This window comes from Nomascus leucogenys, chromosome 18, assembly GCF_006542625.1.
Source record: "Nomascus leucogenys isolate Asia chromosome 18, Asia_NLE_v1, whole genome shotgun sequence".
Taxonomy (NCBI): Eukaryota; Metazoa; Chordata; class Mammalia; order Primates; family Hylobatidae; genus Nomascus; species Nomascus leucogenys.
The window spans coordinates 97245322-97272914 of NC_044398.1; the positions used below are offsets into that span (position 1 = coordinate 97245322).

General features: G+C 44.1%; 1 protein-coding gene across 7 annotated transcripts in view; it reads right to left on the bottom strand.

Annotated features, from left to right (window-relative positions):
* RBFOX1 (RNA binding fox-1 homolog 1) overlaps positions 1–27593 on the bottom strand; it is a 2489097-nt gene that overhangs the window by 1841856 nt on the left and 619648 nt on the right. For all 7 annotated transcript variants that reach the window (XM_030799104.1, XM_030799108.1, XM_030799109.1 and 4 more), the window contains exon 4: positions 7224–7256. In XM_030799104.1, the coding sequence (XP_030654964.1) occupies positions 7224–7256 (33 nt within the window). The remainder of the gene's footprint in view (positions 1–7223; positions 7257–27593) is intronic.

A 27593-nucleotide genomic window follows, 5' to 3' on the forward strand; every position in this document is an offset into this window, starting at 1 on the left:
CTCCCTTCTCCTTCGAAATGTATCCACATTTACTCTCCAACTTTTTTTCCTTCAGTGTCACAGAAGAAAAAATATATATCTCTGCTCAGTCCAATCAGTACCATAGCTCTCTGGTGCTAGACAATGGTGAGCAAAACACAACAGCCTCAAGAACACTCAGCTCACCTTTCAATGGGTAAATCCCCGACTGTGCCCCATCGTCGTATCCTCTGAGGCCTGTTCTCCAAGACTACGATATATCCAAGCCTCTGTCTTCTTCAAAATTCCTTCCCACCTCTTGTCTTTCCTTCAAGCCAGAGGACCATTGATCCCTTGGATCAACCAATGGCTGCCTTGAACAGCTAGGCTCCAGTGTGGCCCATGTGTCTTCTCCTTCTATTTACCCCTAAGCCATCCACATTGCAAAGGCTGTTCTTGAGGACATTAATGATGGCATGATTGCTAAACTCAGTGCCACGGGTCCTGACCCTGTTTCCTCGAGCCCTCTCAATGATCCAACACCCCTACCTCTCTCTTGCAACCATCTTACTCTTTGATTTCCATGAGGATGCCTGGCCTTGGTTCTTCTGTGTTCCTTCTGATTACATCACCCTCCTTCACTGTCTCCATACTTACTTTTCACTTATTCTCTGAGCAGACAGCTTTTTTCCCATCTCTGCCTTTTCTCGGGCCCTTGACTTTTCTTTACCTGATGACAACCTAACCTAATCCACCCTTCGAAGCTCCGGTCTGCATACTACCTCCTCTGAGAAGCCTCTATAAATATCCCTAGCCTATCTAGGCTCATTTATGTTTGAACTGAGATCCAGAACTAACCAAATATGGAGGGAGCCTTACGGGGACAGTTTTGCTCTATTGAGAACATCAGTCCTCATGAGACAAGTGACACTACAGCATTTATTCTATAATGCTATAATGAACCATCAGTTATTTGAGGGTATGATAGTGTGTCAACTTTGTACATGTATTCCCAGGCCTAGTATTGTGCCTACATTATAATAGACTGTCACTTAAATGTTCAAGAAATTACAAAACACCAACCATATCTCCAACTGAGAATTCTGGACTCTTGAATTAAGACCACATGATTGTTTAGAGTTCTTTAAATATTCTTTGGTGCTGGCTTCAAGGACAGAGATGACTATCAAAGCATGATTGGGCAAAATTAGACAAGGCCAAGAGTGCTGATTGGAAAGTACTGCTGATCTTCAAGTGGATCTTGTCCTTGGGTGGAGACAAGAGGGCCATTAACTCCAATGTGAATTAAGTCATAGGAGTGAACTTCTGTCTGGTTAGGGCAGGATACAGCCATGATGCAAAGGTAGCACAAAACAACAGGTCTCGATGATTCCTAATTAGGTTATTTAATTATTGTTTTGTTGTTGTTGTTGTTTGTTTTGAGATGGAGTCTTGCTCTGTTGCCAGGCTGGACTATGCAGTGCCATGATATTAGCTCACTGCAACCTCTGCCTCCTGGGTTCAAGCTAGTCTCCTGCCTCAGCCTCCCACGTAGCTGGGACTACAGGTGTGTGCCACCACACTCAGCTAATTTTTGTATTTTTAGCAGAGACGGTACTTCACCATGTTAGCCAGGATGGTCTCAATCTCTTGACCTCATGATTCACCCGTCTTGGCCTCCCAAAGTGCTGGGATTACAGGCATGAGCCACCACACCCTAATTATTGTTTTACTTAATACAAATATAAGTGAAGGGGGACTTTGTATGGAAGCAAAATACTAATTGTTGAACATCTAATGTATGCCAGGCTCTGTCTTCAGCGTTGCATTATTTTCTTTCTTTCTTTTTTTTTTTTTAACACAGGGTCTAGCTCTGTCACCCAGGCTAGAGTGCAGTGGCGCAATCTTGCCTCACTGCAACCTCCACCTCCTGGGATCAAGCAACCCTCCCACCTCAGCCTCCTGAGTAGCTGAGACGACACACCCATGCTGCCACACCTGCCAATTTTTTTTTTTTTTTTTTCTGTAGAGATTGGGTTCTTCCTCATCTGTTGCCCAGGCTGGTCTCGAACTCCTGGGCTCAAGTAACCTTCCTGCCTTGGCCCCTCAAAGTGCTAGGACTACAGGTGTGAGCCACCATGCCCAGCCAGGCATTGCATATTGATTATTTCATTTAAAGTTCAAACAAACCTTGTACTTTATTTCACCATTCCCATTTTGCAGAGAAAAGACTCGCTCAGCAGTTAAGTAACTTGACTACAGTCACATAACTCATAAGCTGTGGACCCATCATTCACACCTCGTCTACAAGACTCCAAAGCTCTTGCTCTTTCCACTGTAACCTTCTTGATGAAACAGCTCAACTGACCCTTGTTAAATGTGCTAGATTCTCTAATGACACAGGATGGCTAGGACTGATCTTCTGTTCACAGACTAAGAAGCTCAGCCCCTTTCTCAAATGCACTGGTGTCTTTTCAAGCAGGTAAGAATATTTTTAATGGGCCCTGCAGCCCCCGATTTATTTTCCTGAGAATGAGGCTTGGAAGACAAGAGAAATAAATGATTCCTAGGCCTAGGATAAAGTTTCCTTTTGGAAGGAAAAAATAATGGTAGGAGGGAGATTCCACCTACATTTTCCCAAGGCCACTGAGTTTGCTACCTGCGTAGTTTGCCATTGCAATTATTTGGGCTAGCAAAGCTGTAATATCAATCAATCTCAGTTCGATTGCTTTGCCATGAAATAAAAGCAGGCCAATTTATCAAAATTGAGGCCCTCCAGTGAGTTTACATTGCCATTAAACTATCAACAGGAAATCATTAAGGTGAGGCAAGAAACCAACTGGTAAGTGAAATTAAATGAATTTTCTTTTTTTCCTCAAACATCCTCATCTACAACCTCCTTTGTTTGGCTGTCAGCATAGGCAACGTGGGGCTGGGTCTCAGATCTTTGTGTTAATATACAGCTGGTGGTGGAGAGGGCTCAGACATATGCATTTGCAATCCAACGGCTGCGCCCAGGTAACTTCGTTCTCTCTCAGCAGGGCAAGCTGCGTGACGATAAATAGGGGGGAAATGTGTATGCATTTGTGCGATAAAACAGGCTTAATGATTTTGAAGGGGAAGGAGTCTAGGACACATACAGTAGCAACTTAGAAACAAAATGGAACCATGCAGGGCCAATTAATGTGCAAATATGTGTGTGCTGAACTTGCATTCCATTCATCATGTGGACATGGAAATTGGGCCATTTATCTGTTATATTATGTATGTGACATCTTAGTTTGGTTCTTAAAGGCTGCTTGGGGACAAAGGGCCAGGTGCTTTGCGGCTAGCAGAGGGAATTTCAGATAAATTCTTCAGCTGTCATAAACACTGCTGGACAGAATTTGGTCAGAAGATAAAGCTCTTTCCTCTACAGGGTTTTTAACATTTCTCAACAGCTCATGTGCCATCTTATTAAAACTGTGTGTGGTGCAGGGAGGGGTGGCATATGCCATGAAAATTTATTGGCACAAACAGCTTGCCGTCATGTTTTCAAAGTCCAGATTTAGCAAACGTTATTCACATATTCACTGTCAATCTGCAGAAAGAAAGGGAACTGGCAAAGCCACTCATTCTCACTGATTCTGTGGGTTTGTCATTCTTTTTGTCTCCTTTTAACCAATGTCTCCTCCACAGGTGGGGTTTGTTCTGCTTAAATTACAACTGTTTGACTCTACTTGGGGTGGGGGGGAAAGAAAGTCATATGAGAAGGAAAAGGACCTCACAGAAGCACTTTCCCAGAGCCACTATTATTTACCTAACAGAACATGCCATGAATATGGATCACGCATTAAATAACCGTGATCGCTTGCTTTGATGAATTGCCATTAGAAATTCAATTAATAAAAGGTTACCTCCCTGCCGTCATGAAAAAGATATGATCTGGCTGCAGCAACAGTAAGGCAGCCTTAGGAATAATGGTAAGGAGAAAAAAAAAAGATTAAAAAAAACTGTTCCATCTGGAAAATGGGAGACTGGAATAAAAAAAAGAATGAAGGAAGAAAGACTATTTTTGATCAAAAGTGTTTCTGTACATTAAGCATTCCTACACTTCCTAATTCCCTTCATCTCACTTACCCCCACCATGACCAACTGACCATTCCCCCCACCCTATCATCCTGGTTGATACATTTTGTGTTTTCACTCTTTTTTCTTGCCAAGTGCCTTCATTTTTTTTCTTGCCATGCAAATTACAACCTGTCAGATGCACACATCTTCACTGTAGAGCTCTATCAGTTTTATATATGATGGTTACCTTCGTAAATACATCCAGATGAGAGTGTTGGACATTCCCGTTAGCTCCCTTTCTGCCCCTACTCAGCCAACGCCTCCCAGAGGTAACCAGTATTGCTACTTTTATCATCAGAGATGAATGTTGTCTGTTTCCTAGAGATATAAATAATATATAGAATATATAAATAATATATACGTGGGTGTGTATATGTACATATGTAAATGAAATCATAGAGGGTACACTGTTTTGTTCCGATATTTTTCTTATAATATCACTAAGAGTCATACAGGTTATGTCATACACCTGCAGATAATATTTTTTGATTGCTGTATTGTATTTCATTGCATGAATACACCACTATTGATTGATCTATTATTCTGTTAATAGACATTTGGTTTGTTTCCATTTGGGTATGGTAAATAAAACCTTTATGGGAATTCTTGCATGCATTGTTTTGGTGGACATAAGCACTCCTTTCTCTTGGGCATACAAGTAGAAGTGGAATTTTTGGATTATTAAACATTATTTCACCTATGTAGGAAGTACTTCAACTCCTCAGACCTCCTTTGTTCAATTGGCAAAATGAGGATAAGAAACATCTTGTGAACGGCCGGGCGCAGTGGCTCATGCCTGTAATCCCATCACTTTCGGAGGCCGAGGCGGGAGGATCACGAGGTGGTCAAGAGATGGAGACCATACTGGCCAACATGGTGAAACCCGATCTCTACTAAAAATACAAAAATTAGCTGGGCATGGTGGCATGCGCCTTTAGTCCCGGCTACTTGAGAGGCTGAGGCAGGAGAATTGCTTGAACCTGGGAGGCGGAGGTTGCAATGACCTGAGATCATGCCACTGTACTCCAGCCTGGCGACAGGGTGAGACTTCGTCTAAAACATATATATATCGTGAAGTTGAAAAGGGGCAACATGAGTGTTTTCTTGTTAGATGATTGTTTTAAACTGCCAAATAGGATGCAGATGTAAGAATGTGTCTGGGGAAAGGAAGAAAGGTGGAAGATCATAGGCAACACACGGCTGTACGGGGTGATGACCACAGAGAAACAGGACATATTCAGGTATGCTCTAGAAAGTGCAATCAGTCCTTCATGACTGGCAGAACTAATATTTACTGAACACCCACTGTGTACCAGGCCATAATCTGGGTGGGTTACATGGCATGGCACTTTGTACTCTGCCAGACATGGTTATGAATTCCAGCTCTATTCCTCATTAGTTGAATGGCGCTAGGAAAGTTACTCAGCCTTTCTAAGTCTCAGTTTACTCTTCTGTAAAACAGGGATCATCATAGCCTATACATCAAAAAATTTTTGTAAGGATTTTATATAACGATGCATACAGTGCAATTATAAATAAATGGTGCATCAGAGGTGCTAAATACATAGAAACTGGTATTCCCATGACAGCAAACCACCAGAGGAAACACTGTCGTTGCCATTTTAATGCTCTCAACAGCCTCACAGGATGCATACTGCTATTCCCATTCCAAAAATGAGGAAACAATATTTGTGTTGTTTAATAAGTCCCTCGAGTGACTGGTCACAAGATCATGGGGACATAGGTGACAGTGGAGGCTGCTCATCTCTGCCCTATCCTTGTGCTTCCCAAATCCCTGCCTCATTAGGCATCCGAAATCAATCACACTATGAATGCATCCCAGCTCCTGGAAAACCTTTGCACACCGAGTTACTGTATCCGAGGCTGCAGATATTTGAACGGGAATGGATACTTATGGATAATGATCTTCCCTTAGGTGTTTGCAGAACCCCGCGAGAATTTGCCTCCACAAGCTTTATTCTATTTTACCCTACTAATGACCGTGTGATGGATCAAAGGGAGATACAACTATCCCCATGGTATACCTGAGGAAAGCGAATAGCCACAGTTAACCCATTTATGCCTCAGGTTGCAATTTCTTGAATTTGAAAAATCAGACCTTGGTGATGACCTCATTGAGCAGTAGGATATAAATAACTCCACATGCTTAGGGTTCCAATAATGCAACACTAGGCATGATTAAGATGACGCGCAACATCACACAGAGCCCTGGGCTCCCGGGACCTGGGTCGGTGTTCTTTGCTTTAACCACACAGTGGCTCGGGAGTGAAAGGGACCGGCTCTATAGTGCTGGGCATATTTTGCAGGAGCCCATTACATTACAACATGGACAATTTCCAATGGGTGGTCGGTCACCTTGCTGGTGACTTCTGACCAGCTTCATTTTTTATTCTTTACCTGTGTTGTCAGCATCCACCACAGTTCCTTTCATGCCTTAGAGACTGAGTAGAAAAAGAAAAACAGGCTGGGCATGGTGGCTCACACCTATAATCCCCGCACTTTAGGAGGCTGAGGTGGGCAGATCACTTGAGGCCAGGAGTTCGAGACCAGCTTGGTCAACATGGTGAAACCCCGTCTCTACCAAAAATACAAAAATTAGCCAGGCATGGTGGTGCACACCTGTAATGCCAGCCACCGAGGAGGCTGAGGCAGGAGAATTACTTGAACCCGGGAGGCGGAGGTTGCAGTGAGCCGAGATCATGCCACTGTACTCCAGCCTGGGCAACAGAGTGAGACTCTGTCCCAAAAATAAAATAAAATAAAGGAAAGGAAAAAAATATACAAAGAAAAAGCAAAAGGGAAGGAATGGGGAAACTATATAATACAGACAGTGGAGATCTTACTGGCAGAGCCAGGGCTTTGAGCTGGGCTAGAATCACGATGTATCTGTCGAGAAACAGACGCTGAAGTCACCCTGTACCATCTTTACCATGCAAACTCCATGAAGAGCAGTGCAGTGACCTGGGCACCACAAAACCCAGCAGCACAGAAACCACTCAACTGAAAACATACCATCCAAGCCACCAGGAAATGAAACGCAGAAGAATCATTGCTAGAATGCTCGTTACACTCCATCACTAAAGAAACCCACTTCAAACTATCTGCTAAAGGGACAGAAAAACCGTGTTTCCTACCTCAGCTTTGCCCGTAGCCTGACTTGCCGAAACCTGCAAGTTAAACAAAAAAAAAGACATTAGTATTGATTCAACAAGAAGGTAATTGGATTAATTGTCTTTTTAAAGGAACTGGCATCAATAATTTGTTATGACCCGAGGGGACAAGGTTACAACACACACCACACACACACACACACACATTTTCTTCCACCAAGCACAGCAATATGACTTGTTTATCCAGTCCTGTTAATAAGGTGAATAGGATAATTAATATTTTCAACATATTATAACAATCTTGCCAAGAAAAAAAAAAAGTGGGGAGGGGTATGAGCAATGTCCGTGTACTGATAATGATTAAATAAACACTGAAGAAGAAAGCAAAGGCACTGAAGACATTTTTGACGTATTTTTTTCCTCCCCTTAACGTTTCAAGTCAGTGTTATGAGAAACACCAGGTAAAAGCTACGACGACAGCAACAACAGCAGCTTCATGTTTGCAAAATTCCTCAAAATATTGTGAAATAGAGAGTTGTGCCAGGAATGGTGCCAAGTTGTTTATATATTCTATCGCATTTAATTAAGCCCTTGAATAACTTTTATGACCCCATTTCATAAATGAAAATATCGGGGTTTGTACAAGTTAGGTAACTTTTCCAAAGTCGGGATGTTATTAAGCAGAAGAAATTAGATTTAAACCCAACATAAAGTCAGGTAGATGTTCAGCCTCCTACCTACAAGCCTACTCTATATCAAAGGATTTGGTGTAGACACCTCCCAACATTGTTCATGTGTGCCTACAAAGGGTCTCCTTTCTAGAGATCAGATCTTTTTCTCTGTGTAACTCTTAAGAAGCTTTCTTACAACTTCTCTTATACCTGGATGACTTGGCCAACCTCAGCCATATTGTCCTATCCAGCTGCTTGGACTGAGCTATGTCCCCAAAATTCATATATTGAAGCCCTAACCCCCAATGTGATTGTATTTGCAGACTGGACCTTTGGAAAGTAATTAAGTTTAGATGATGTCGTGAGGGTAGGCCCTCATGATGGGATTAGTGCCCATCGAAGAGACAGCTGCCTGGGCACAATGCCTCATGCCTGTAATCCCAGAACTTTGGGAAGCCAAGGTAGCTGGATCATCTGAGGTCAGGAGTTCAAGACCAGCCTGCAACATGGTGAAACCCCGTCTCTACTAAATACAAAAAATTAGCCAGGCGTGGTGGTGTGCACCTGTAATCCCAGCTACTCAGGAGGCTGAAGCAAGAGATTCGCTCGAACCGGGGAGGCAGAGGTTGCACTGTACCAAGATTGTGCCATTGCACTCCAGCCTGGGCAACAAGAGTGAAACTCCGCCTTAAAATAATGAAACATAAAAAAGGAGAGAGAGCAGAGAACTTACTTTCTTTCTCTCTCTCCCTCTCTCCCTCTCTCCCTCTCTCTCTCTCTCTCTCTCTCTCCTCCTGCACACAGGAAAGGCCACATGAAGACACAGCAAGAAGGCAGCCATCTACAACCCAATGAGCAAACCGTTTTCTGATATCGAGTCTGCTGGCACCTTCATCTCGAACTCTTAGACTCCATAGTATGAGAAATATATTCCTGTTGGTTAAGCTGCAGTCCATGGTGTTTTATTATGGCAGCCCAGGCTGAGACACAGACCAATACCAGCTCACGGATGTGAATCCAACAAAGGACTTAAGACCGAATGACTTCCTGAGTTAGCTGACCAGCCCCTGCAGCTCCCAGTGACCTGGCTTTGGCACCACCTCTCCCACACTCACTCCCAAGGCATCAGACCCAGGAGCTCAGGCAAAGCTCACTGTCCATGGAGCAGCTTTCATGCACCATTAGTCCCCTAAACAGGAGACAAGACTTCAGACTGACCTCAGCCAAGAAAGTCCATGAGCTGTGGCTGAAGGCTTGCCAAGCCATGAATCTGGGGCCCGGCCATGGGGAAACGCATGGTGTGATGGACGTCAGAGGTTGGAACCTTCTCTCCCCTCCCTCAATCCTGGAGCCCATTCAGGACTGGGAAAGTAGCTGATTCCATGGTGATCAGCCACATCCGTAAAGCACAAGCACACAGGATCCCTGGGCTACATTACCTCACGTGAATGTGTATATTTCTCTGCTGAAAACCAACAGGAATATGTCAGGGAAATATGATATTCAACAGCTATAAGCCTTGGGCAGAACTACTCTCTCTGATTCACTGAGCTCCATGGGCAAAAGAGTTTTCAGCTGACTACTCTAATGTCCCCCAAGTCATACTTTTAGTGTTTCCTAACCTTGTGTCATTTACATCGTCAGGCCCCTTTTATTCCCCCCGTTAGGGGGAAGCCACTTCTTGCATCTACCTTAGGGAAATACAGACATAAAAAGGCATACACATAGCTGTCCATCATGGCATTGTTCTGACAGCAATACATTGTTTAAAAAGTATAATGACTAAAGTACAGCGTTTGAATATTCAACCACCTATAGAGGGAGAGGCAGTAGGGAGGTGCAGGGCCTGTGGGGTAACTATGACTGCCCACTAGCTAAAGCCATTTGCATTTCAGTTTTTCCCAGGCCAAACATGGTTCTAAACAAACAAAAAACACATACATGATCTGAATGTGGCTGTTGGTTTTCCAGTTTCTGATCTTTTAAGCCAAGTCAATTATGATCCATCCATATTATAAACTATTACACAGCTTGGGGAAGATTCTTATATGCTGACGTTAAAAACTCTACAGCACATATTGTTAATGAAAAACGAAACATTCAGAAAACTGTACATAAGATACCATTTTATAAAAAAATAAAAACAAAAAAATAACTCAAGTATGTATACACCATCCATCTTGCCTTCACCACACACACCATAGATGTGTATGTGAAAAATGTATCAAAAGAGATACATCAAACCGACAAAAGGTTTACTTCTGAGCAAACTGGAACTTGACTGGGACCCAACGGGTGAAGAAAAGTCATGAGCAACTTTCTCTTTTCCTGAATTGTTTAAGATGTTTACATTGATAATGTATCCACTTGTAAAATTAAACATTTGTTTAAACCAGGATAAAAAATAAGGCTTCATACCACTTTAGCGTTAACAACAGACCTTGTCTTTGCTGCTGTGAATAGTGTTGTGATCATGTACTTCGCAGGGACATCGATGGAGCTGGAGGCCATTAACCTTAGCAAACTATCACAGGAACCAAAAACCAAATACTGCATATCCTCACCTAGAAGTGGGAGCTAAATGATGAGAACACACGGACACATAGAGAGGAACAATACACCCTGGGGCCTTCTGGAGGGTGGAAGGTGAAAGGAGGGACAGGATCAGAAAAAATAATGGGCACCAGGCTTAATACCTGGGGGATGAAATCATCTGTACAACAAACCCCCGTGACACAAATTTACCTTTGTAACCTGCAATACGTACCTCTGAACTTAAAAGTTAAAAGAAATTCATGAAAAAATTGGAAAGAAAGAGACCTTGTGGAAATGTTGGCTATTTTTTTTTCTTATTAAAAAGGAGACTAAAAAGAACTCTCTTAAGCATTCACATACGGGGGCACAGGAGAAGGTAAGGCATACAGTGATGCAATAGGTAGCGGTAGGGCTTGTGGCCAACTAGAGGTAAACTATACTGCATTAATAATTTTACCAATCGGCTAAATATACGAAACAAGGGGTAAACTTTACTGAGGCCCCTCTAGGTATCTAGAACCCTCTCTACGCTGCATTCAGAGCGGATTTCATAGTCAAAATTACATTAGATTCAGAGACTCACTTCTAAGGCACGTAGTGTTCACGAATGTGCACCCACAGACCTCAGGGTTTGTCATGACCCACTGTGGCTGGACTGCACGCTGGGCAAGCCAGACCGTACTGCAGGGGCCTGCTGGAGGATGGAGGGCTCTTTAAGGGTTGCTGACGCCAGCTCCAGCCATGGGCTTTTATCAAGCCAGCAGCAGTCATCAGAGTGTCTACAGTGGGGGGTTGACATGATTAGAGGCGTGTTTGAGGCGGGCCATTCTGTGGACCAGCACAGGGTGCAAAAGGGACCTGGGAAACTTCCAGCAGGACTCCCTCGAAAGCTTTGTTCCAGCTATTTCCCATCCCTTTAATCATTTCCCTTCCTCTCCTTCGCTTTCTCTGCATGTGTTTGAAATCGCAAAGGCCGACATTAAGGGTTTCCTTCTCGCTTGTGCTAGGAACTCGGTGGACGTGATTCCTTTTCAACTGAGATTGGAGACATAAAGAGCCTTTCCCAAGGCCACACCAGGGACTTTCAGGGGCCGGGTCTGAACTCAGGTCGAACTCCAAAGCTGCCTTTGAGACCCAGGCAGGGATTCTGCCACATGATGGAGACCTGGATTCCCTCCTGGGACTCCCACACGTCAGGAGACGTCTGGACTGAGTTAACGGACGCAGGGAAGATCACGGTCCAGTCACAGCCACCTGTTCTCCCTGAACCCTGGGTCTGAGATGCCCAAACACTGTCTGGGGCTCCGATGCTGCAAACCAGTCTGTGGTCTGTGCCTTCTGTGCTGAACAGTGCGGGGCTACCCTGTATAACTTTTGGAGGGTCGTGGTAGACAGGTCTCTTTCGGTAGCATGACACAACAACAACTCAAAATGGCTCAAGCACAGGAAGGAATTTATCAGCTCATTCAAGGGATAGAGTTCACTTTAAATAGATCCAGATAAGGATCAAAGAGATTTAATTACTTCCCTTGCAAGCTGTAAAGCTGTAAACTGAACTGGGTCTCTATCATCCTAGACAGTGCTCCCTGCACAGCTCTGCAATGCTCCCATCCCAAAACCCTGACACGCAGTGGGTGACTGTCTGCTATTCCCTGGCTGGACATTATCCCTTCCCCTCTCACTGACTGATGCAGGTCACCCCGTCCCTTCCTCCAGTATTTACAGTAGGGATGGCTGTGCCAATGGTGCTCAAGTGGTCCGCCAGGCAGCAAGACTGAACAATCACACCCCTCCCTCAAATGACATCCTGGTAGGCCTCCAGATTTCCCTCCCCACCAGCAAATGACACACCACCGTGCCGGACCAGGAAGCCTTTACCTGTGACATCACTGCATCTTAACTTAAACCGGCATTCCGGGTAAACACGAGGATCTGTGGCGGCATTTGGGTGATTACTTCTGTTGCTAGTCATTCACATGAAAATCTTAGATCCCCACGCCCTGGAGTCTACCACGTCGTCTTTGCCAGACTGTCTATGGCTTGGATGGAACTGACTTATGGAATGGTCTGACACCAGCGTATGAAATGAATGACACACATGTGGAGGTTTTCTGAGCTGTAAGGACATCTCCGCCAAACACAGAGAACGGCCCAGTCACTCTCAGGCCTGAGAATTCCTGTCCTCTCAAGTCCAACTCAGTGTAAAACTTTAATCTCACATACAGTATAAGATGCATCTCCTCCATTCCCCACCCCTTCCCCGCCCACCCCCAGGCAGCAACCAGAAGGACTAACTAGGGAGAATTCATGGTCTTTTCTTTCATGACTTCTTTCCCCTTTGGTTTTCTGGTTTCGACAATTCTGCCATTGCGTCTAAGAAGATGGGTTCGAGACTAAGGGCAACAACATCCTTTGCACTTTGCAACAAATGAAATCATCTGCTAATGCCGCTGGTGATCAGGTGAATTCCAACAGCAACAAATGCCCTCTGCATGAAAGATGTCCAAATGCTGGCACCGTCATGGGACATGGGTGGATTTGGGGGAGTCCTATGGGTGGAGGCTGCTTATGTTTGTCAAGGATATCTAAGCTGCACTTGCAAATAGAACCAAATGCGTAACAGCTCAACACGATGGACATTCATTCCTTTCTCATGTAGGAGTCCCAGGTGGGAGAGCAAATTGGATAACAGATCTCTTCCACATGAACATTCAGAAAATCAGAGTGAAAGAGGCTCTGCCATGTTTAAGATGTGGCTTCCAAAGCCATCATCATCTTTATCCCAATCCGACAGGAGGAGAATGAGTGGTGGTTTTTACGGACCACACCCAGAAGCAGCAGGCATCATTCTAGCTCACATTCAATTGTCTAGAGCTCAGTCACACAGTCACCTGTGTGGCAGGGGGGTGTAAGCATGTAGCCAACCGTGTATCAAAGGGGAGAAGATGGTTTTGGTGAACAGACCCAGCTGGCTGGCCACACATCCCCACTGAAGCACTACTTTGTACAAGATCCTCCTACATGGTTCCCTGATAGGAAATTCATTCCTGCTCAACCTCTCCCAAACTCTCCTCGTGATAGAATGCTGGCAGTGTGACTCCATCTCTTGACACTGAGATTGTCTCGCCTTGCAGCTGGTTCTCCCTGGTGCACCAGCCACAAAGCTCAAACCCAGTTTCTCTTTGGTATCCCTTTAGCCTTCAGGAAACTCAGGTCCTCACCTAGCCACAAAAAGCAAGAGCAAAGCAGAGAATGAAGCTTTCTCTCTCCTCCATTCCTTTTTATCTCCACCTGCACAAATAAGCCCAGAAGGACGACCATCAAAGATGCTGCATGAGTACATCAGGGCCTCTTTTTGCTGGCCTCCCACTGTCTACAAGAGGAGCCCTGGAGCTTGGCTTTTTTTACAATGTTGTGAAGAAGGACATTGACCCATGACTCATTCTTCTCTCTCTTCTTGAATCCTCTCTGATCTTCTGCTTATATAGACTAGTGGACACTAGAAATAGCACAATTGCCTAGTCCTCTCTTAGCCCTGGGGAGGTATCTGAACCTCACTATTTTAGAGCTTATCATGCATAGCTTATCTCTGCAGCCAACTATGGATTCTAATGATCCATTTGGGGATAACAGGAAACATTGCATTCCCCTTCTCCTCTACACGGCCACCTAGACAAACAGGAGCAGTCAACAGGTTGTCATTTCTTAAACAAACTGAGTCAACTCTTTCCTTGAACCAACTTGAATCTCTAGATTGTTGTCACAGGTACAAACACAAAAATGTAAAGTCCTATTGCCAAAAAGTGGTGAAGTAGGCCAGGCGTGGTGGCTCACGTCTGTAATCCCAGCACTTTGGGAGGCGGAGGCGGGTGGATCATGAGGTCAGGAGTTTGAAACCAGCCTGACCAACATGGTGAAACCCCTTCTCTACTAAAAATACAAAAATTAGCTTGGCATGGTGGCATGCGCCTGTAATCCCAGCTACTCAGGAGGCTGAGGCAGGAGAGTCACTTGAACCCGGGAGGCGGAGGTTGCAGTGAGCCGAGATTGTGCCATTGCACTCCAGCCTGGGCAACAGAGTGAGACTCCATTCAAAAAAAAAAAAAATGCTGACAGTGTCCACTACTGTCCACTGGGCTGCTCTCAGGGCACCTGCAGCTGAAATGTCAGAAGCCTATCTTAAGACAGCCTTGTTGCAGAGGCTACATGTAGGTGCTTTGGGATCAGTCTCAGGGGAGCCCAGACTTCCAGGCTTCCTGACCAATGTGCCAGTCAACTGAATTTCATCAAGAAACCTGAGTCAACTTATGACCACCAGGTGCTGCCTAGATTCCTGACCCACAATATCTTGAGGTATAATAAACAGTTACTAAGCTTTAGGGATACTCTGTTACATGACCATAGATGATGACAAGTGACTTAGCCTCTCTGATTCCATAATGTTGTATCTGTAAAATGGAAATAACATTTTATAAGACTGCTGTAAGAATTAAGCAAAACAATACGTTCAAGGTGCCTGGCACAGTTGCTGGCCGATGGTAGGCAGAGTTTTATCCTCCCTGCCACAAAACCCTGGGCACCTACGCTGTTCTTTGTGATTTTCCACTGTAAGTTTTCTTCCTTTCCTGGCAAGTGATTTTCAGAACCTTCAACTTGATCTCCAGCTGGTAGAACGTGTAAGGATTGCTCTGGAGTCAAAAATGCCTGATCTTTATACGTCCTTACTCTACCATGGGAAAGTTACCTTACCTGTCTTGAGGCTCAGTTCCCTTATTTAAAAAGGGACACAAAAATCTATCTTGCTGTTTTATGTATATTCAATGGGAACGTCTGGCTTAGAGTTAGAGATTGAGAATGGATAGCTGTGGTTTTGTGAGTTCGGGGTAATCACTGTAACAGTAGCAGAAGTCCTAACACCTGATATTATGAGCCCTACCACATTCAACAGAGCTACTTGCAAACAGCCACCCTACAGGGTTGTTTTTGTTTTTGTTTTTGTTTGTGAGACAGAGTCTCGCTGTGTCACCCAGTCTGGAGTGCTGTGGCATGATCTCAGCTCACTGTAACCTCCACCTCCCAGGTTTAAGCAATTCTAATGTCTCAGCCTCCCAAGTAGCTGGGACCACAGGCGCCCACCATTATGCCTGGCTAATTTCTGTATTTTTAGTAGACATGGGGTTTCACCATGCAGGCTTGAACTCCTGACCTCATGTGATCTGCCCACCTCAACTTCCCAAAGTGCTGGGATTACAGGTGTGAGCCCCCAGACCCAGTCCCAAACAGGTATTTCTGAAGTAGGCAGGTTCCCCTCTCCCCATCTCTTTCTCTTCTATTCTGGCCTGGGACTTGGTTCCAGCCACTGAGCCACCAGAACTCATCTTAAATTTTAACTGTAAGTGTAAAAAAGGAAAGAGCCCATTCATGGATGATATTCATCTCCCTACCTCCCTTCCCATCTCCTACCAAATTCTGCAGGCTCCAGACATGTCCAATGAATAAATGTCTCTTAAAATTCTTCTAGAAAACGCACAAGGTTTCTCTTAATAACTCTCACTGTCAGGAATGAAATATTTACATGCACTTGCTTCAAAATTCTGGCAGCTTGTAACCTAAGAATAGTTTTACTTATGGTGCTCAGCAACTGCCTTAGGTCTATCTTGCAGACGATTTTGAGAGGAGCAAGAGGCAGAAGAGAGGAAAGGAAAAGTCACAGGGGAGGGTGGGACTGATCAGGGAGGTCCTGGCAAATCCCTGCCCTTGGTTTGCCCTTGAAGTTGGTGTATTAAGGAAGGTTAAAGCAGTCACAGTGCCGGTTTGCAGGGAGTCTGAGCTGTGACGAGCCCATCAGTCACCCTGACACATGGTAGAAAACATGGGGAGATTGCAAACATTATCTGAAGCTTAATTATGAAGAAGGGAGGAGGCTGGGTTGGTGTGAGAAGTGGGTGCTGAGGCTCTCTGGGCCCTTCCCATTGTAACCTGTAATCTTTGGGGTAAGGTGTCACCATTTAAGTTTCCTTCTAAAGAGCCCCTGGTTACTTTCCGCGGCTAGCTTGCAAGGTTACAAAAATCTTCTAAGAGGGAGACTTCAGCTTGCCAAATTCAGCTTGGCAATGTGGAAATACAGACAAAGATTGTTCAAAACCCTCCTTTCCACTGACCTCATACCTCTGCTTCTGGGAGTCTCTTCTACATATTGGAAATACCACTAAAAGCTTATAGCACAAAATGATATTTTGTAACATTTCTTTTTTTATTTTTTGAGACAGGGTCTTGCTTTGTCACCCAGGCTGGAGTGCAGTAGTGCAAACACAGCTGACTGCAACCTCCGCCTCCCAGACTCAAGGGATCCTCCCACCTCAGCCTCCCCAGTTAACTGAGACTACAGGCACGCACTACCATGCCTGGCTAAGTTTCGTGCGGTTCTTTTTTTTTTTTTTTCCTTGGTAGAGGCAAGGTTTCTCTATATTGCCCAGGCTGGTCTTGAACTCCCGGGCTCAAGTGTTCTGCCCATCTTGGCCTCCCAAAATGCTGGGAACATTTTCTATAATGGAAAAAATAGGTGACAACCTAGCTGTCCAACAACAGGGGATTCACTCAGTGTGCTGGGGAGATTTGGCAATGTCTGGAGGCATATTTTGCTGTCACAGCTGGAGGTGGGAGGTTATTACAGGCCCAGGTCATTTTATTGCACTTCATTTGATTATACTTCACAGACACTGCTTGCTTTTTTATCAGTTAAAGCTTTGTGGCAACCCTGTATCAAGCAAGTCTTTCAGTGCCACTTTCCCAACAGTGTGTGTATACCTCATGTCTCCGTGTCACATTTTGGTAATACCTGCAATATTTAAAAATTTTTCATGATTATTACATCTGTTACAGTTATCTGTGATCGGTGATCTTTGATATTGCTATTGTAATTGTTTTGGGGTGCTGTGAACTTCTCCCATAGGATGGGAGGTTTAATTGATAAATGTAGTGTGTGTTCTCTTTTGCCAACCAGCTGTTCCCCATCTCTCCCTCTCTCCTCAGGTCTCCCTATTCTCTGAGACACAACAATATTGAAATCAGGTCAGTGAATAATCCTACCATGACCTTTAAGTGTTCAAGTGAAAGAAAGAGTCACATGTTTCTCACCTTAAATCAAAAGCTAATGATTAAACTTTGTGAGAAAAGCATGTCAAAAGCAAAGATAGGCCAAAAGCTAGGCCTCTTCCCCCAAACAGTTATCCAAGTTGTGGATGCAAAAGAAAAGTTACTGAAGGAAATTAAAATTGCTACTCCAGTGAACACAGGAATGATAAGAAAGTGAAACAGCCTTGCTGCTGATATGGACAAAGTTTGAGTGGTCTGGATAGAAGATCAAATGAGCCACAACATTCCCTTAAGCCAAAGCCTAATCCAGAGCAAGACCGGAACTCTCTTCAATTCTGTGAAGGCTGAGAATGGTAGGAAGCTGCAGAAGAAAAGCTTGAAGCTAGCAGAGCCTGGCTCATGAGGTTTAAGAAAAGAAACCATCTCTATCACATAAAAATGCAAGGTGAAGCAGCAAGTGCTAAAGCTCCAGCAAGTTATCCAGAAGATCCGGCTAAGATTTTATATATATAATATATATATATATATATATATGATGTTGATCAAAATGTACAAAGTTTCAGTTACGTAGGATAAGCTCTGAGGATCTCATTAATGCATAGTCTTGTGATGACAATGAACAATATTGTGCTATATACTTGAAATTTCTGAAGAAGTTGATCTTACGTCTTCTCACCAAACACACACAAATCATAACATTATATATATATAATATCATGGTTTTCCCTATATATATATGTATGTGTGTGTGTGTATATATATATATATATATATATATATATATATATATATATATATATATATATATACGTATATATATATATATATATATATATATACGTATATATATATATATAGAGAGAGAGAATACCATAAAGGCTCCTAGAAAAAAGTTAGAAATAATAAACAAATTCAGTAAATTTGCAGGATACAAAATCCACATACAAAAATCAGTCACATTCCTATACACAAAGAATGAACTACTGGAAAGAAAATTAGGAAAGCAATTTTATTGACAATAGCAAAAAAAAAAAAAAAAAGAATAACATACATAGGAATAAACTTAACCAAAGAGTTGAAAGACGTGTACATTAAACATTAATAAACATTAATAAAATATTGATGAAGGAAACGTAAGACAGATAAATGCACAGGCATCCAATATTCATGGATATGATTAATAAATATTGTTAAAATGTCCATACAACCCAAAGTGATCTACAGTCAGTATGATCCCTATCAAAATTCCAAGGAAATTCCAAAGAAATAGAAAAAACAACTCAAAATTCATAAAGAGCTACAAAAATCCCCTAATAGCGATAATAATTCTGAGCAAGAAGAACAAAGTTGAAGGCATCACATATGTTCTGATTTCAAAATACTGTACAAAGGAACAGTAACCAAAACAGTATAGTAGTGGCAACAAACAGACATATAGACCAATGGAACAGAATAGAGAGCCTAGAAATAAGTTCAGCGATCTATAGTCAACTGATCTTCAGCAAGAATGCCAAGAACACACAATGTGGAAAGAACAGTCTCTTCAATAAATGGTGGGGAAAACTGGAAATCCACATGCAAAAGAATATAATTGAATCGTTATCTCACACTATATACGATAATCAACTCAAAATGGATGAAAGACTCAAACAGAAGACTTGAACCATAAAATTACCAAAAGAAAACAGTGGAAAACCTTCTTGACATTGGTCTGGGTAATGAATTTTTAAATATAACACCAAAAACTCAGATAACAGAAGCAAAAATAAACAAGTAGGCTTTCATCAAACTAAAAATCTTCTGCACAGCAAAGGAAACAATCAGAACAAAACAGCAACTTACAGAATGGGAGAAAGTACTTCTAAACTATATATCTAATAAGGGGGTAACATCCAAAATACATGAGGCACTCAAACAACTCAACAGCAGAAAAACACACACAATTACAAAATGAACAAAGGATCTGAACGGACATTTTTCCAAAGAAGATGTACAAATGGCCAACAGGCTTATGAAAAGGTGCTCAACATGGCTAATTATTAGGGCAATGCAAATCAAAACCACAGTGAGGTATCACCTCACACTTGTTAGGCTGGGCTAGCAAAAAGTCAAAAGATAGCAAGTGTTGGGGAGGATATGGAGAAAAGGGTACCTTTATACATTGTTGGTGGGAATGTAAATTGATAGAGCCATTATGGAAAGCAGTATGGAGCTTCCAAAAAAAAAAAACTAGAACTATCATATGATCCAGCAATCCTTCTGAGTATATACCCAAAGGAAATAAAATTAGTATCTCAAACAGATACTTGCACCCCCATGTTCGTTGCAGCATTATTCACTACAGCAAAGTATGGAAACAACCTATGTCTCCACTAACAGATGAATGAAGAAAATGTGGCATGTGTGTGTGTGCATGTGTGTGTGTGTGGGGGGGGGGGGTGTAAGATAGGTATAAGCATATAAACACCATTATTCAGCCTTAAAGGAAATCCTACCATTTCCAACAACATGGAGGAACCTGGAGGACATTACGCTAAGTGAAATAAGCCAGACACAGAAAGACAAATACTACCTGATTTCACTTATACATGGGACCTAAAAGAGTTTAACTCACAAAAGCAGAGACTAGAATGATGGTTGCCAGGCACTGGAGGTGAGAAGAAATAGCAAGATGTTGGTCAAAACATACGAAGTTTCAGTTACACAGGATAAGTTCTGAGGATCTTATTAATGCATAGTCTTCTGATGACAATGAACAATACTGTACTATATACTTGAAATTTCTGAAGAAGTTGATCTTACGTGTTCTCACCACGCACACACAAACCATAACTATGTGAGGGGACAGATACGTTCATTAGCTTGATTGTGGTAACCATTTCACAATACATGTGCATATCAAAACATATTGTTAACCATAAATAATCCAGTTCTTCTTTGTCAAGTCTGCCTCAATAAAGCTGGCAAAAATTAAAAATAGAAACATAGCTGACATTATATGATCAAATATAGTCAATAAGGGATTAGTTTATAATTAAAACACAAAATAATCATACCATTTTTAGCCAGAATTTGGCTGGGTGCAGTGGCACATGCCTGTAATTTCTGCACTTTGGGAGGCCAGGTGGTTGGGGACAATTGCTTGAGGCCAGGAGTTCAAGGCTGCAGTGAGCTATGATTGAACCACTATACTCCAGCCTGGGTGACAGAGGGAGACCCTGTCTCAAAGAAAAAAAAAGCCAGAATTTGAAATGCAGCAGGCTTAGCTAGGGTACCACCCTGCCTCTCTGTCCCCTACACCCCCCTAGTCTACAGGACTTCACATCCTGAAATCTGTTAAGCTAGACCAGGCCAAGCTGGGCTGTCTTTTCTGAGGGCTCATTCAAACCATCATTCATCCAAGGAAAGGATGCTTGTTGCCACAGACAAAAAGAAAGGCATATAACCATCAAGAGAGATCTCCAAGGCAAGGTCTGTGTCCTCAGGTGCAGCTGGATGGTCCAGTGATTAGATTACGTGGCCGGGGCCTGGGTCTGACTCAGGCTGAGATGGGATCTGGCTCCTCAAGCCCAGAGAACATGAGGGCAGGTCAGGCCGTGCCCAGGGCAGGACTTCAACATGCTCACCAAGCTTTGCTTTGTTTTCTACACTCTTGGGAAATTTAACGGTGCAATCTCTTCTGACTTTCCATAATTTCCCCTGGCCATTCTCAGGAGGTGAGGGTTGTCTGGCTGGAAGACCCAGGAGCTGTTCAACTCCAGGGTATCAAATGCTACCTGGCATTGAAATGCAAGGCTGAGGCTCCAACCTTCACCCCAAGAAGCGCACTCCCTCCTTGCTCTGCCCCTATTCAGCCTGCACCCCCTTACTGGCTGCCTCCTTTCCCTACACAAGAGATGACTCCAATATCCACAGTCTCTTTTCCTAGGGCTAGTCTGATCTGTAAACATATAATTCTATTACAGTGTAATGAGCGTTATAACCAAGGGACCTGCAGTGAAAAGTTTTCTGCACTCAGAGAGAAGGCACTCAGAGCGTAAGGCACAGAGAAACGGGCCCTAGAGGAGGGGGAGTAGAGCAATGTCTTACAGGATGGGTAGGAGTCTGCTGGCAGGGGAAGGGTGATCCTCCACCCATATCCCAAATCCTTTTTTTCCCTTAGAGATGGAGTTTTGCTCTGTCACCCAGGCTGGAGAGCAGTGGTACAATCATAACTCACTGCAGCTCAAACTCCTGGGCTCAAGCAATCCTCCCGCCTCAGCCTCCCAAAGTGCCGGGATTACAGGTACGAGCCACTATACCCAACTGCATAACGCCTTTTACAAATCCAGTATATTAATCACTCCCCTCCACCCCTAGCCAAGGTGCATCAAGCACTGGTTGATCGGGACTCTCAGCTGCCACCTTTTCTGCACAATTGTGCCTTGCCCAAAGGTGCCACAACAGTTACGCATTGACCTCCACCTGGAGCCAGCCTGCAGCCCATGGCTGGCTGAGATGATGGTATAAAGGTGTATTTTGTACGCTTCAGGGTGTGCAAGCTCCCTGGAGCTACCCACATTCAGAGCCTCCCATAGCATTGGGCTGGGGCTCAACTTCAACTAAACCACATCTTTGCTGCCTCATCTTCCTTCCCTCACCTCTAGACAGGCCCTCCCTGTGAGCACGCCTGCAATCCTCACTGCTTCAAAAGCCACATCTCAGCTCTGGAGAACTCGACCTAAGGTGGGGAGGCAGGGCATTCGAGGCAGAGAAGACAGCATGGGCGAAGGCTAGGAGGCATGAACTCGAAAGCATGATCTTGGAAGATAAGGAAGCTTTCTCTGCAATATTATGAATAATAAGAGGGGAAAAATCCGGTTAACTTTTACTAAGAATCATTCTGATCATTCTGCAAGCTGTTCTCAGTACTTTTAATATATAATCTCAATTGATCCTTATCACACCCTATGATGTAGATTCTCTTATTGTCCCCGATTTTAAAAACAGAGAAGGGAAACAGCCCTAACTCATATGGCTCGTAAGTGGTGGGCTGGAGGTTTTAACTCAGGTGCATCTAATGATGGAGCCTCTGCTCTCCAGCCAATGTTCTAGGGTTCAGAAACTCTCTACACCTGGCCAAGACATCTTCCCTCCTTTACTCACCCACTGACTCAGCAACAGACAGTTCCTTTAAGACACCCACCCACAGAACGCTAAACTTGCGGTTTTCCTGTCACCTTTGAACGGACATGAACAATGACTCTTTTTAAAAGGACACAGTATTTACGGAGCCAAAATGAAAAGGACAGCAGGAAGGAATGCTCAGAACCTTTGATAGCACAGAGATGACATAATTTATGTTCCGCCAGAGCCGTCACTGCTCTCCCCGTTGCAATCTCAAAATTGAGGAGAAACTTGGTCATTGCTTCAGCTGGGCTGGGCCTGCTGTTGACCGTTTGCTTTTCTTATTACCTCGTCCTGCCCAGTGACCCCTGAGCATTTCATCTTCTTTGGCAGGGCTGGTAAACCTTAGGCTGTCCCTGGCAGTGCAGAGAATGCCTTGGAAAACACACAGAGGAAAATTAAGGAGGAGGGGTGCGGAGAGAGGGAGTCTTGGGAAAAGGTCTTCAGACAAAATGCAAGATGACGGTGAAATGAACCTCCAGTGTGGCCTTTGCAGGGTAAAGGAAAAGTACCCACTACACACTGGGCAGAGCATCTTGTCTCCAGTTAGGACGTGATCAGTAACACCAAGCTGAATGCACGCTGATATCCTTCCTGCTGTGTGTGGAACACAAGGTACAACCATGATAATAACTAGCAGGAGAGTTACTACCGTCATAGAGTCTGGCTTCACAACCCAGGGTGTTGGGCTGATTTTGAGGGTAAGTCCACAGCACAGTGTACCAAAGGGAGAAATAAAGCAGGCCTGAGAATTGGGAAGTGGGTTTGGGGGTGCACTCCCACAGGGAGGCTGGGATCAACAAGGCAAGTTTCCAGGTGGCTACAGCTCAGCTTAGCTCAGAGGATGCACGAGCCTCCGGGAACGCAGCACGATATGCCCGATGCCATCTCCAGCCAGGCTGCGCACCTGCTGTCCCAGCCTGTAAGACGCCGTCCTTCATCACCTCTCCCATGCTGAGCTGCCCGTCTCCCTGCCTGCAAGGTCAAATGTGAACTGCTCACACCTGGCCCGGGGCCCTTTCGAGATGGCAAGTGAAGGAAATGAGACATCAGGCTCCGGAGTCGCCCTTGTGGGTTCATTCCCCTCTGTCACTGACTCTCTGTGCAAACTGAGGCAATGTTCCAGTCCTCTGAGCCTCAGTTTCCTCATCTGTTCAATGAGGATCACATGGAGTCTTTAGGGATTAAATGTGATCATGCACATAAGGCACTGAAAATAGTTCTCGGAGTAAACACGCAGAGTTGTCTGCTGTCACAATGCATCGTTACTGTTATTACTCATTCTGCTGCTGTGACTGCCACTACTACTGCAATGATGGTGACTACTACTGCTACTTTGTTAGAGAACTTAGCATAGTTCATGACACACAGGATACTAGTGCTTAATATTTTATTTCTTCTTCCTCTAAATAATTCCAAAGAATGGAGTTAGTGGTTCAAAGGACGTGCGTCTGCACTCATATGTTCTTAATAAGTGCCACAATATCAGCTCCATTTTCTTTCTGGAAGGTCATTTATCTTACCTTTTCCCTGTCTCTCACTCCACTCATTACTCCAGATCTCAGACTCATTCACTTTTCTCCCTCCCTCATGCTTGGGCGAAGCAGCATCCCCTCCGCTTATCCCTCTGGATAAGACGGATAGCATCATTTAACCACTTAATTGGAAGTTCCTTTCCCTCTTAGCCACTGCATTGCCGAGCCTCTGAGAACCCAGACTCCCAGCCTGGGTTCAGAGTAAATAGAATCACCTGGGGTGGCTGAAACTGGTGGAGACAGAAGGTGTTTCAAAAGTTAATCAAAAATTAATTAGAAAGAGAAACAAGCCAAAGGACAAACATCTGTGAGCAGACGATCCGCAAAGGAAAACAAATCCGAAATATAACATTCCCTTTGAGTTAGGAGCAGGGACCTGCTGGGCTACACTGGGAGTCGCTGAAAACACGCTTTTGGAGGGGAACAGAATGCCTCCGTGTTTACTTCTTGGGAACAAATGACAGCACAACTAAAAATTCCAAAGACATGGGAGGAGAGACGCTGCACACTCAAGATCATACAGGAGCTGCAGGGATGCTGTGCATCGGCGAGATGCTAATGAATAATTATCAGAACAAATACTAGCCGATGCCTTGGAGTGAGGGGGCCACGCAACAGGAGAGCAGACTCCACGAGCAGTCGGCACTTCCAGATTTCCTGGCTCTGAGCAGCGGTGACTGAGGCTCAGAGTCAGAAAAACCAAGCCTTGAGAACCACGTGGGATGGAAATCAGAGGGGCCATGGAAACCGAGACGGACCCTAGAGTGGATACTGGGTATCCAGCTAGGATGTGACTCCTGGAAGAAACTGGATGCCTGGGAATGAGTTTCTGTAGTAGAGGATTGTAGCAAATACATCAGTGCCCCAGACATATCCCCTCCCCTTCCTACACCTTGAACAAGCAGAGCCTCACGGTGATTTCAGTAACCTCAAGTGTCCTGTTTGGACCCAATACCTGGTGACACTTGTTACTGCCATTTCCCAAATCCACATGACTGCTAAAATCAGGGCACTCCATTGTCCTTAAAGTCAAGAACCTCTTCCATGCAGGAAAATAAAATTAGAAATACGAGTTAATGCATTTGCTTGAAGGCAATGAAAAAAGGATTTGAATTCAATGCAACCTTATCTCTGACCCCAAGGAGGCTCCAATGGACTCTGCCTCCACTTCTGAGAAGACCAAGGACTCTAGTGTTCCTACCTGGGTTTTCTACTCTCCCCGTCTTGCATATTCTGGTCCTTCTATCTGGAGCTCCTGCCCTGCTCTCACCCCACTTACTTTTTTTTTTTTTTTTTTTTTTGAGATGGAGTCTCGCCCTGTCACCCAGGCTGGAGTGCAGTGGCATGATCTCGGCTCACTGCAACCTCTGCCTCCCAGATTCAAGTGATTCTGCTGCCTCAGCCTCCTGAGTAGCTAGTATTACAGGTGTCTGCCACCACGCCCAGCTAATTTTTGTATTTTTTTTAGTAGAGATGGGGGTTTCACCATGTTGGCCAGGCTGGTCTCGAACTTCTGACCTCGGGTGATCCACGCACCTCAGCCTCCCAAAGTGCTGGGATTACAGGCATGACACCCCACTTATTTAATAAGCTGTTTATTCTCTTGTTTTTAACTGACATCACCTGCTCTAGGAAGCCTTCCTTGCCCTCATCACCTATTCTGAGAGCAACCACTACTCGTCCGTTACAATTTGGATGATTGTGCTGGGTATAAACTTTGTTTTACCCATAGTTCCAAACTAGGCCAGTCTCTTAAGCTGGAGTCCATGGAGTTTTAGCAGTTCCTGACCTGGAATCATATTTGTGTGTTTATTTTTCAGAAGGTTTTCTGATTCCAGATGTTGTGCTGAACCCCTGTTAACCTCAATGGGGAAGGGACCAGGTTCAAGAGGCCAGAGATCCAGAACCAGAAAACAAGACATGTGTTTTTATTAGGGGTTTCCATATAGGGGATAGAGTCCAGTGGTGGTGGGCTAGACAGGAGAACCACCTTATGTACAGAAATGGTCCAGTGCTGGTGGGCTGGATAAGATATCCACTGTAGATACAGTTTAGTGGTGTCAGGCTGGACAAAAAAACTGCAACCTGCTTGCAAACTACATGTAGTTTGTATGCCATTTTCACTTAGCACACATGTTCCTCACAGACAAGGAACAAATCTCTGGGTTGGCCACTCCCGGATGCCCTAGCTCCAAACACACATTCAGGTGCATTTGCCATACAGGATAATTCTCAGTGTATGCTTAAATTATCACTACTGGGGGTGTTTAAACTACACCAGATAATTTAATTATCTGATGCAACGGTCAGAGCCATTGCACTAGAGCTCCTCAAAGACCAGACAATGCCTTATTTATTCCTGTATCCCCAGAGTCCTGGACAATTACAGACAATCTGTTGGCAATGCTAATGACTAATGTAGTCTGGGTGTTGATTCTGAACTGAGCATGGGGCCAAACACCCTACAGTCTTCACCTCATTGACTTCCATGACCACCCTAAGAGGTGGCTATCATGTTTGTTGCAGGGACCAAGGGAGTGAGGCTGCGGAACACCGGTCCAGACCACACAACTGGAAGGCTTGGTGCTGGAATCAGACGCCAAGCCAGTCAGCCTCTGGAGGGCCATATAGCTTCACTAAAAGTCTCCAGAAGGAACAAACTAATGAAGGAATAAGCATTGTTCAATTCATAACCACGTTGCTCTCCAGTTCTAAGGCAACACCATGACATACCTCTAATAAAAACTCAGCCTTTGGTAAGACCCTGAAAACTAATGTCCACCTCATTTTTCTTTGCAAATGGCACTGAAGCTCCTATAATGTATCTGGAAAAAGATCTCTCTCCTGTAACATCTGTGCACACATTTTAATCCTTTGATGCAATCAGGATCTATTTTAAAATTCCCCCTGCCCATTTTTTTTTCAGATAAGGAAACTGAGGCTAAGAACTTCTTATGGCTTGCCCAAGGTCATGCAAAGCTGGAAATGGAATCCAGGTCCTGCCCATTCCCAACTATCTGTCCTTCCCCCTACTTCTCCCAACTGCAACATCTTCTCCAAAATGCTCATGTGTTTCCTACCTGAAAGTCATGTATTTCTCACTCCAACAAAGTGTTGGAGTCACCAAATTCAATTTCATTCTTCAAATGACTTCCAGATAACAGCCTGGCCCTTGCACAGCCACTTTGGGATTCCCTATTCCCCGGTACAAGAGAGCTACTGGGGTCAACACCTTCGTGGAAGCTCTTTCTTCTCTCCCCTCCTCTTGGGATCTAGCTAAGGAGATGGAGACAGACCAATGGCCATCTGTCAGAGGAGCACTGTGCAGCCTGGGCCCAAATGCACTGATTGATTTATAGGCTAATAACGCAGTTTATGTGCATGGCTGGGCT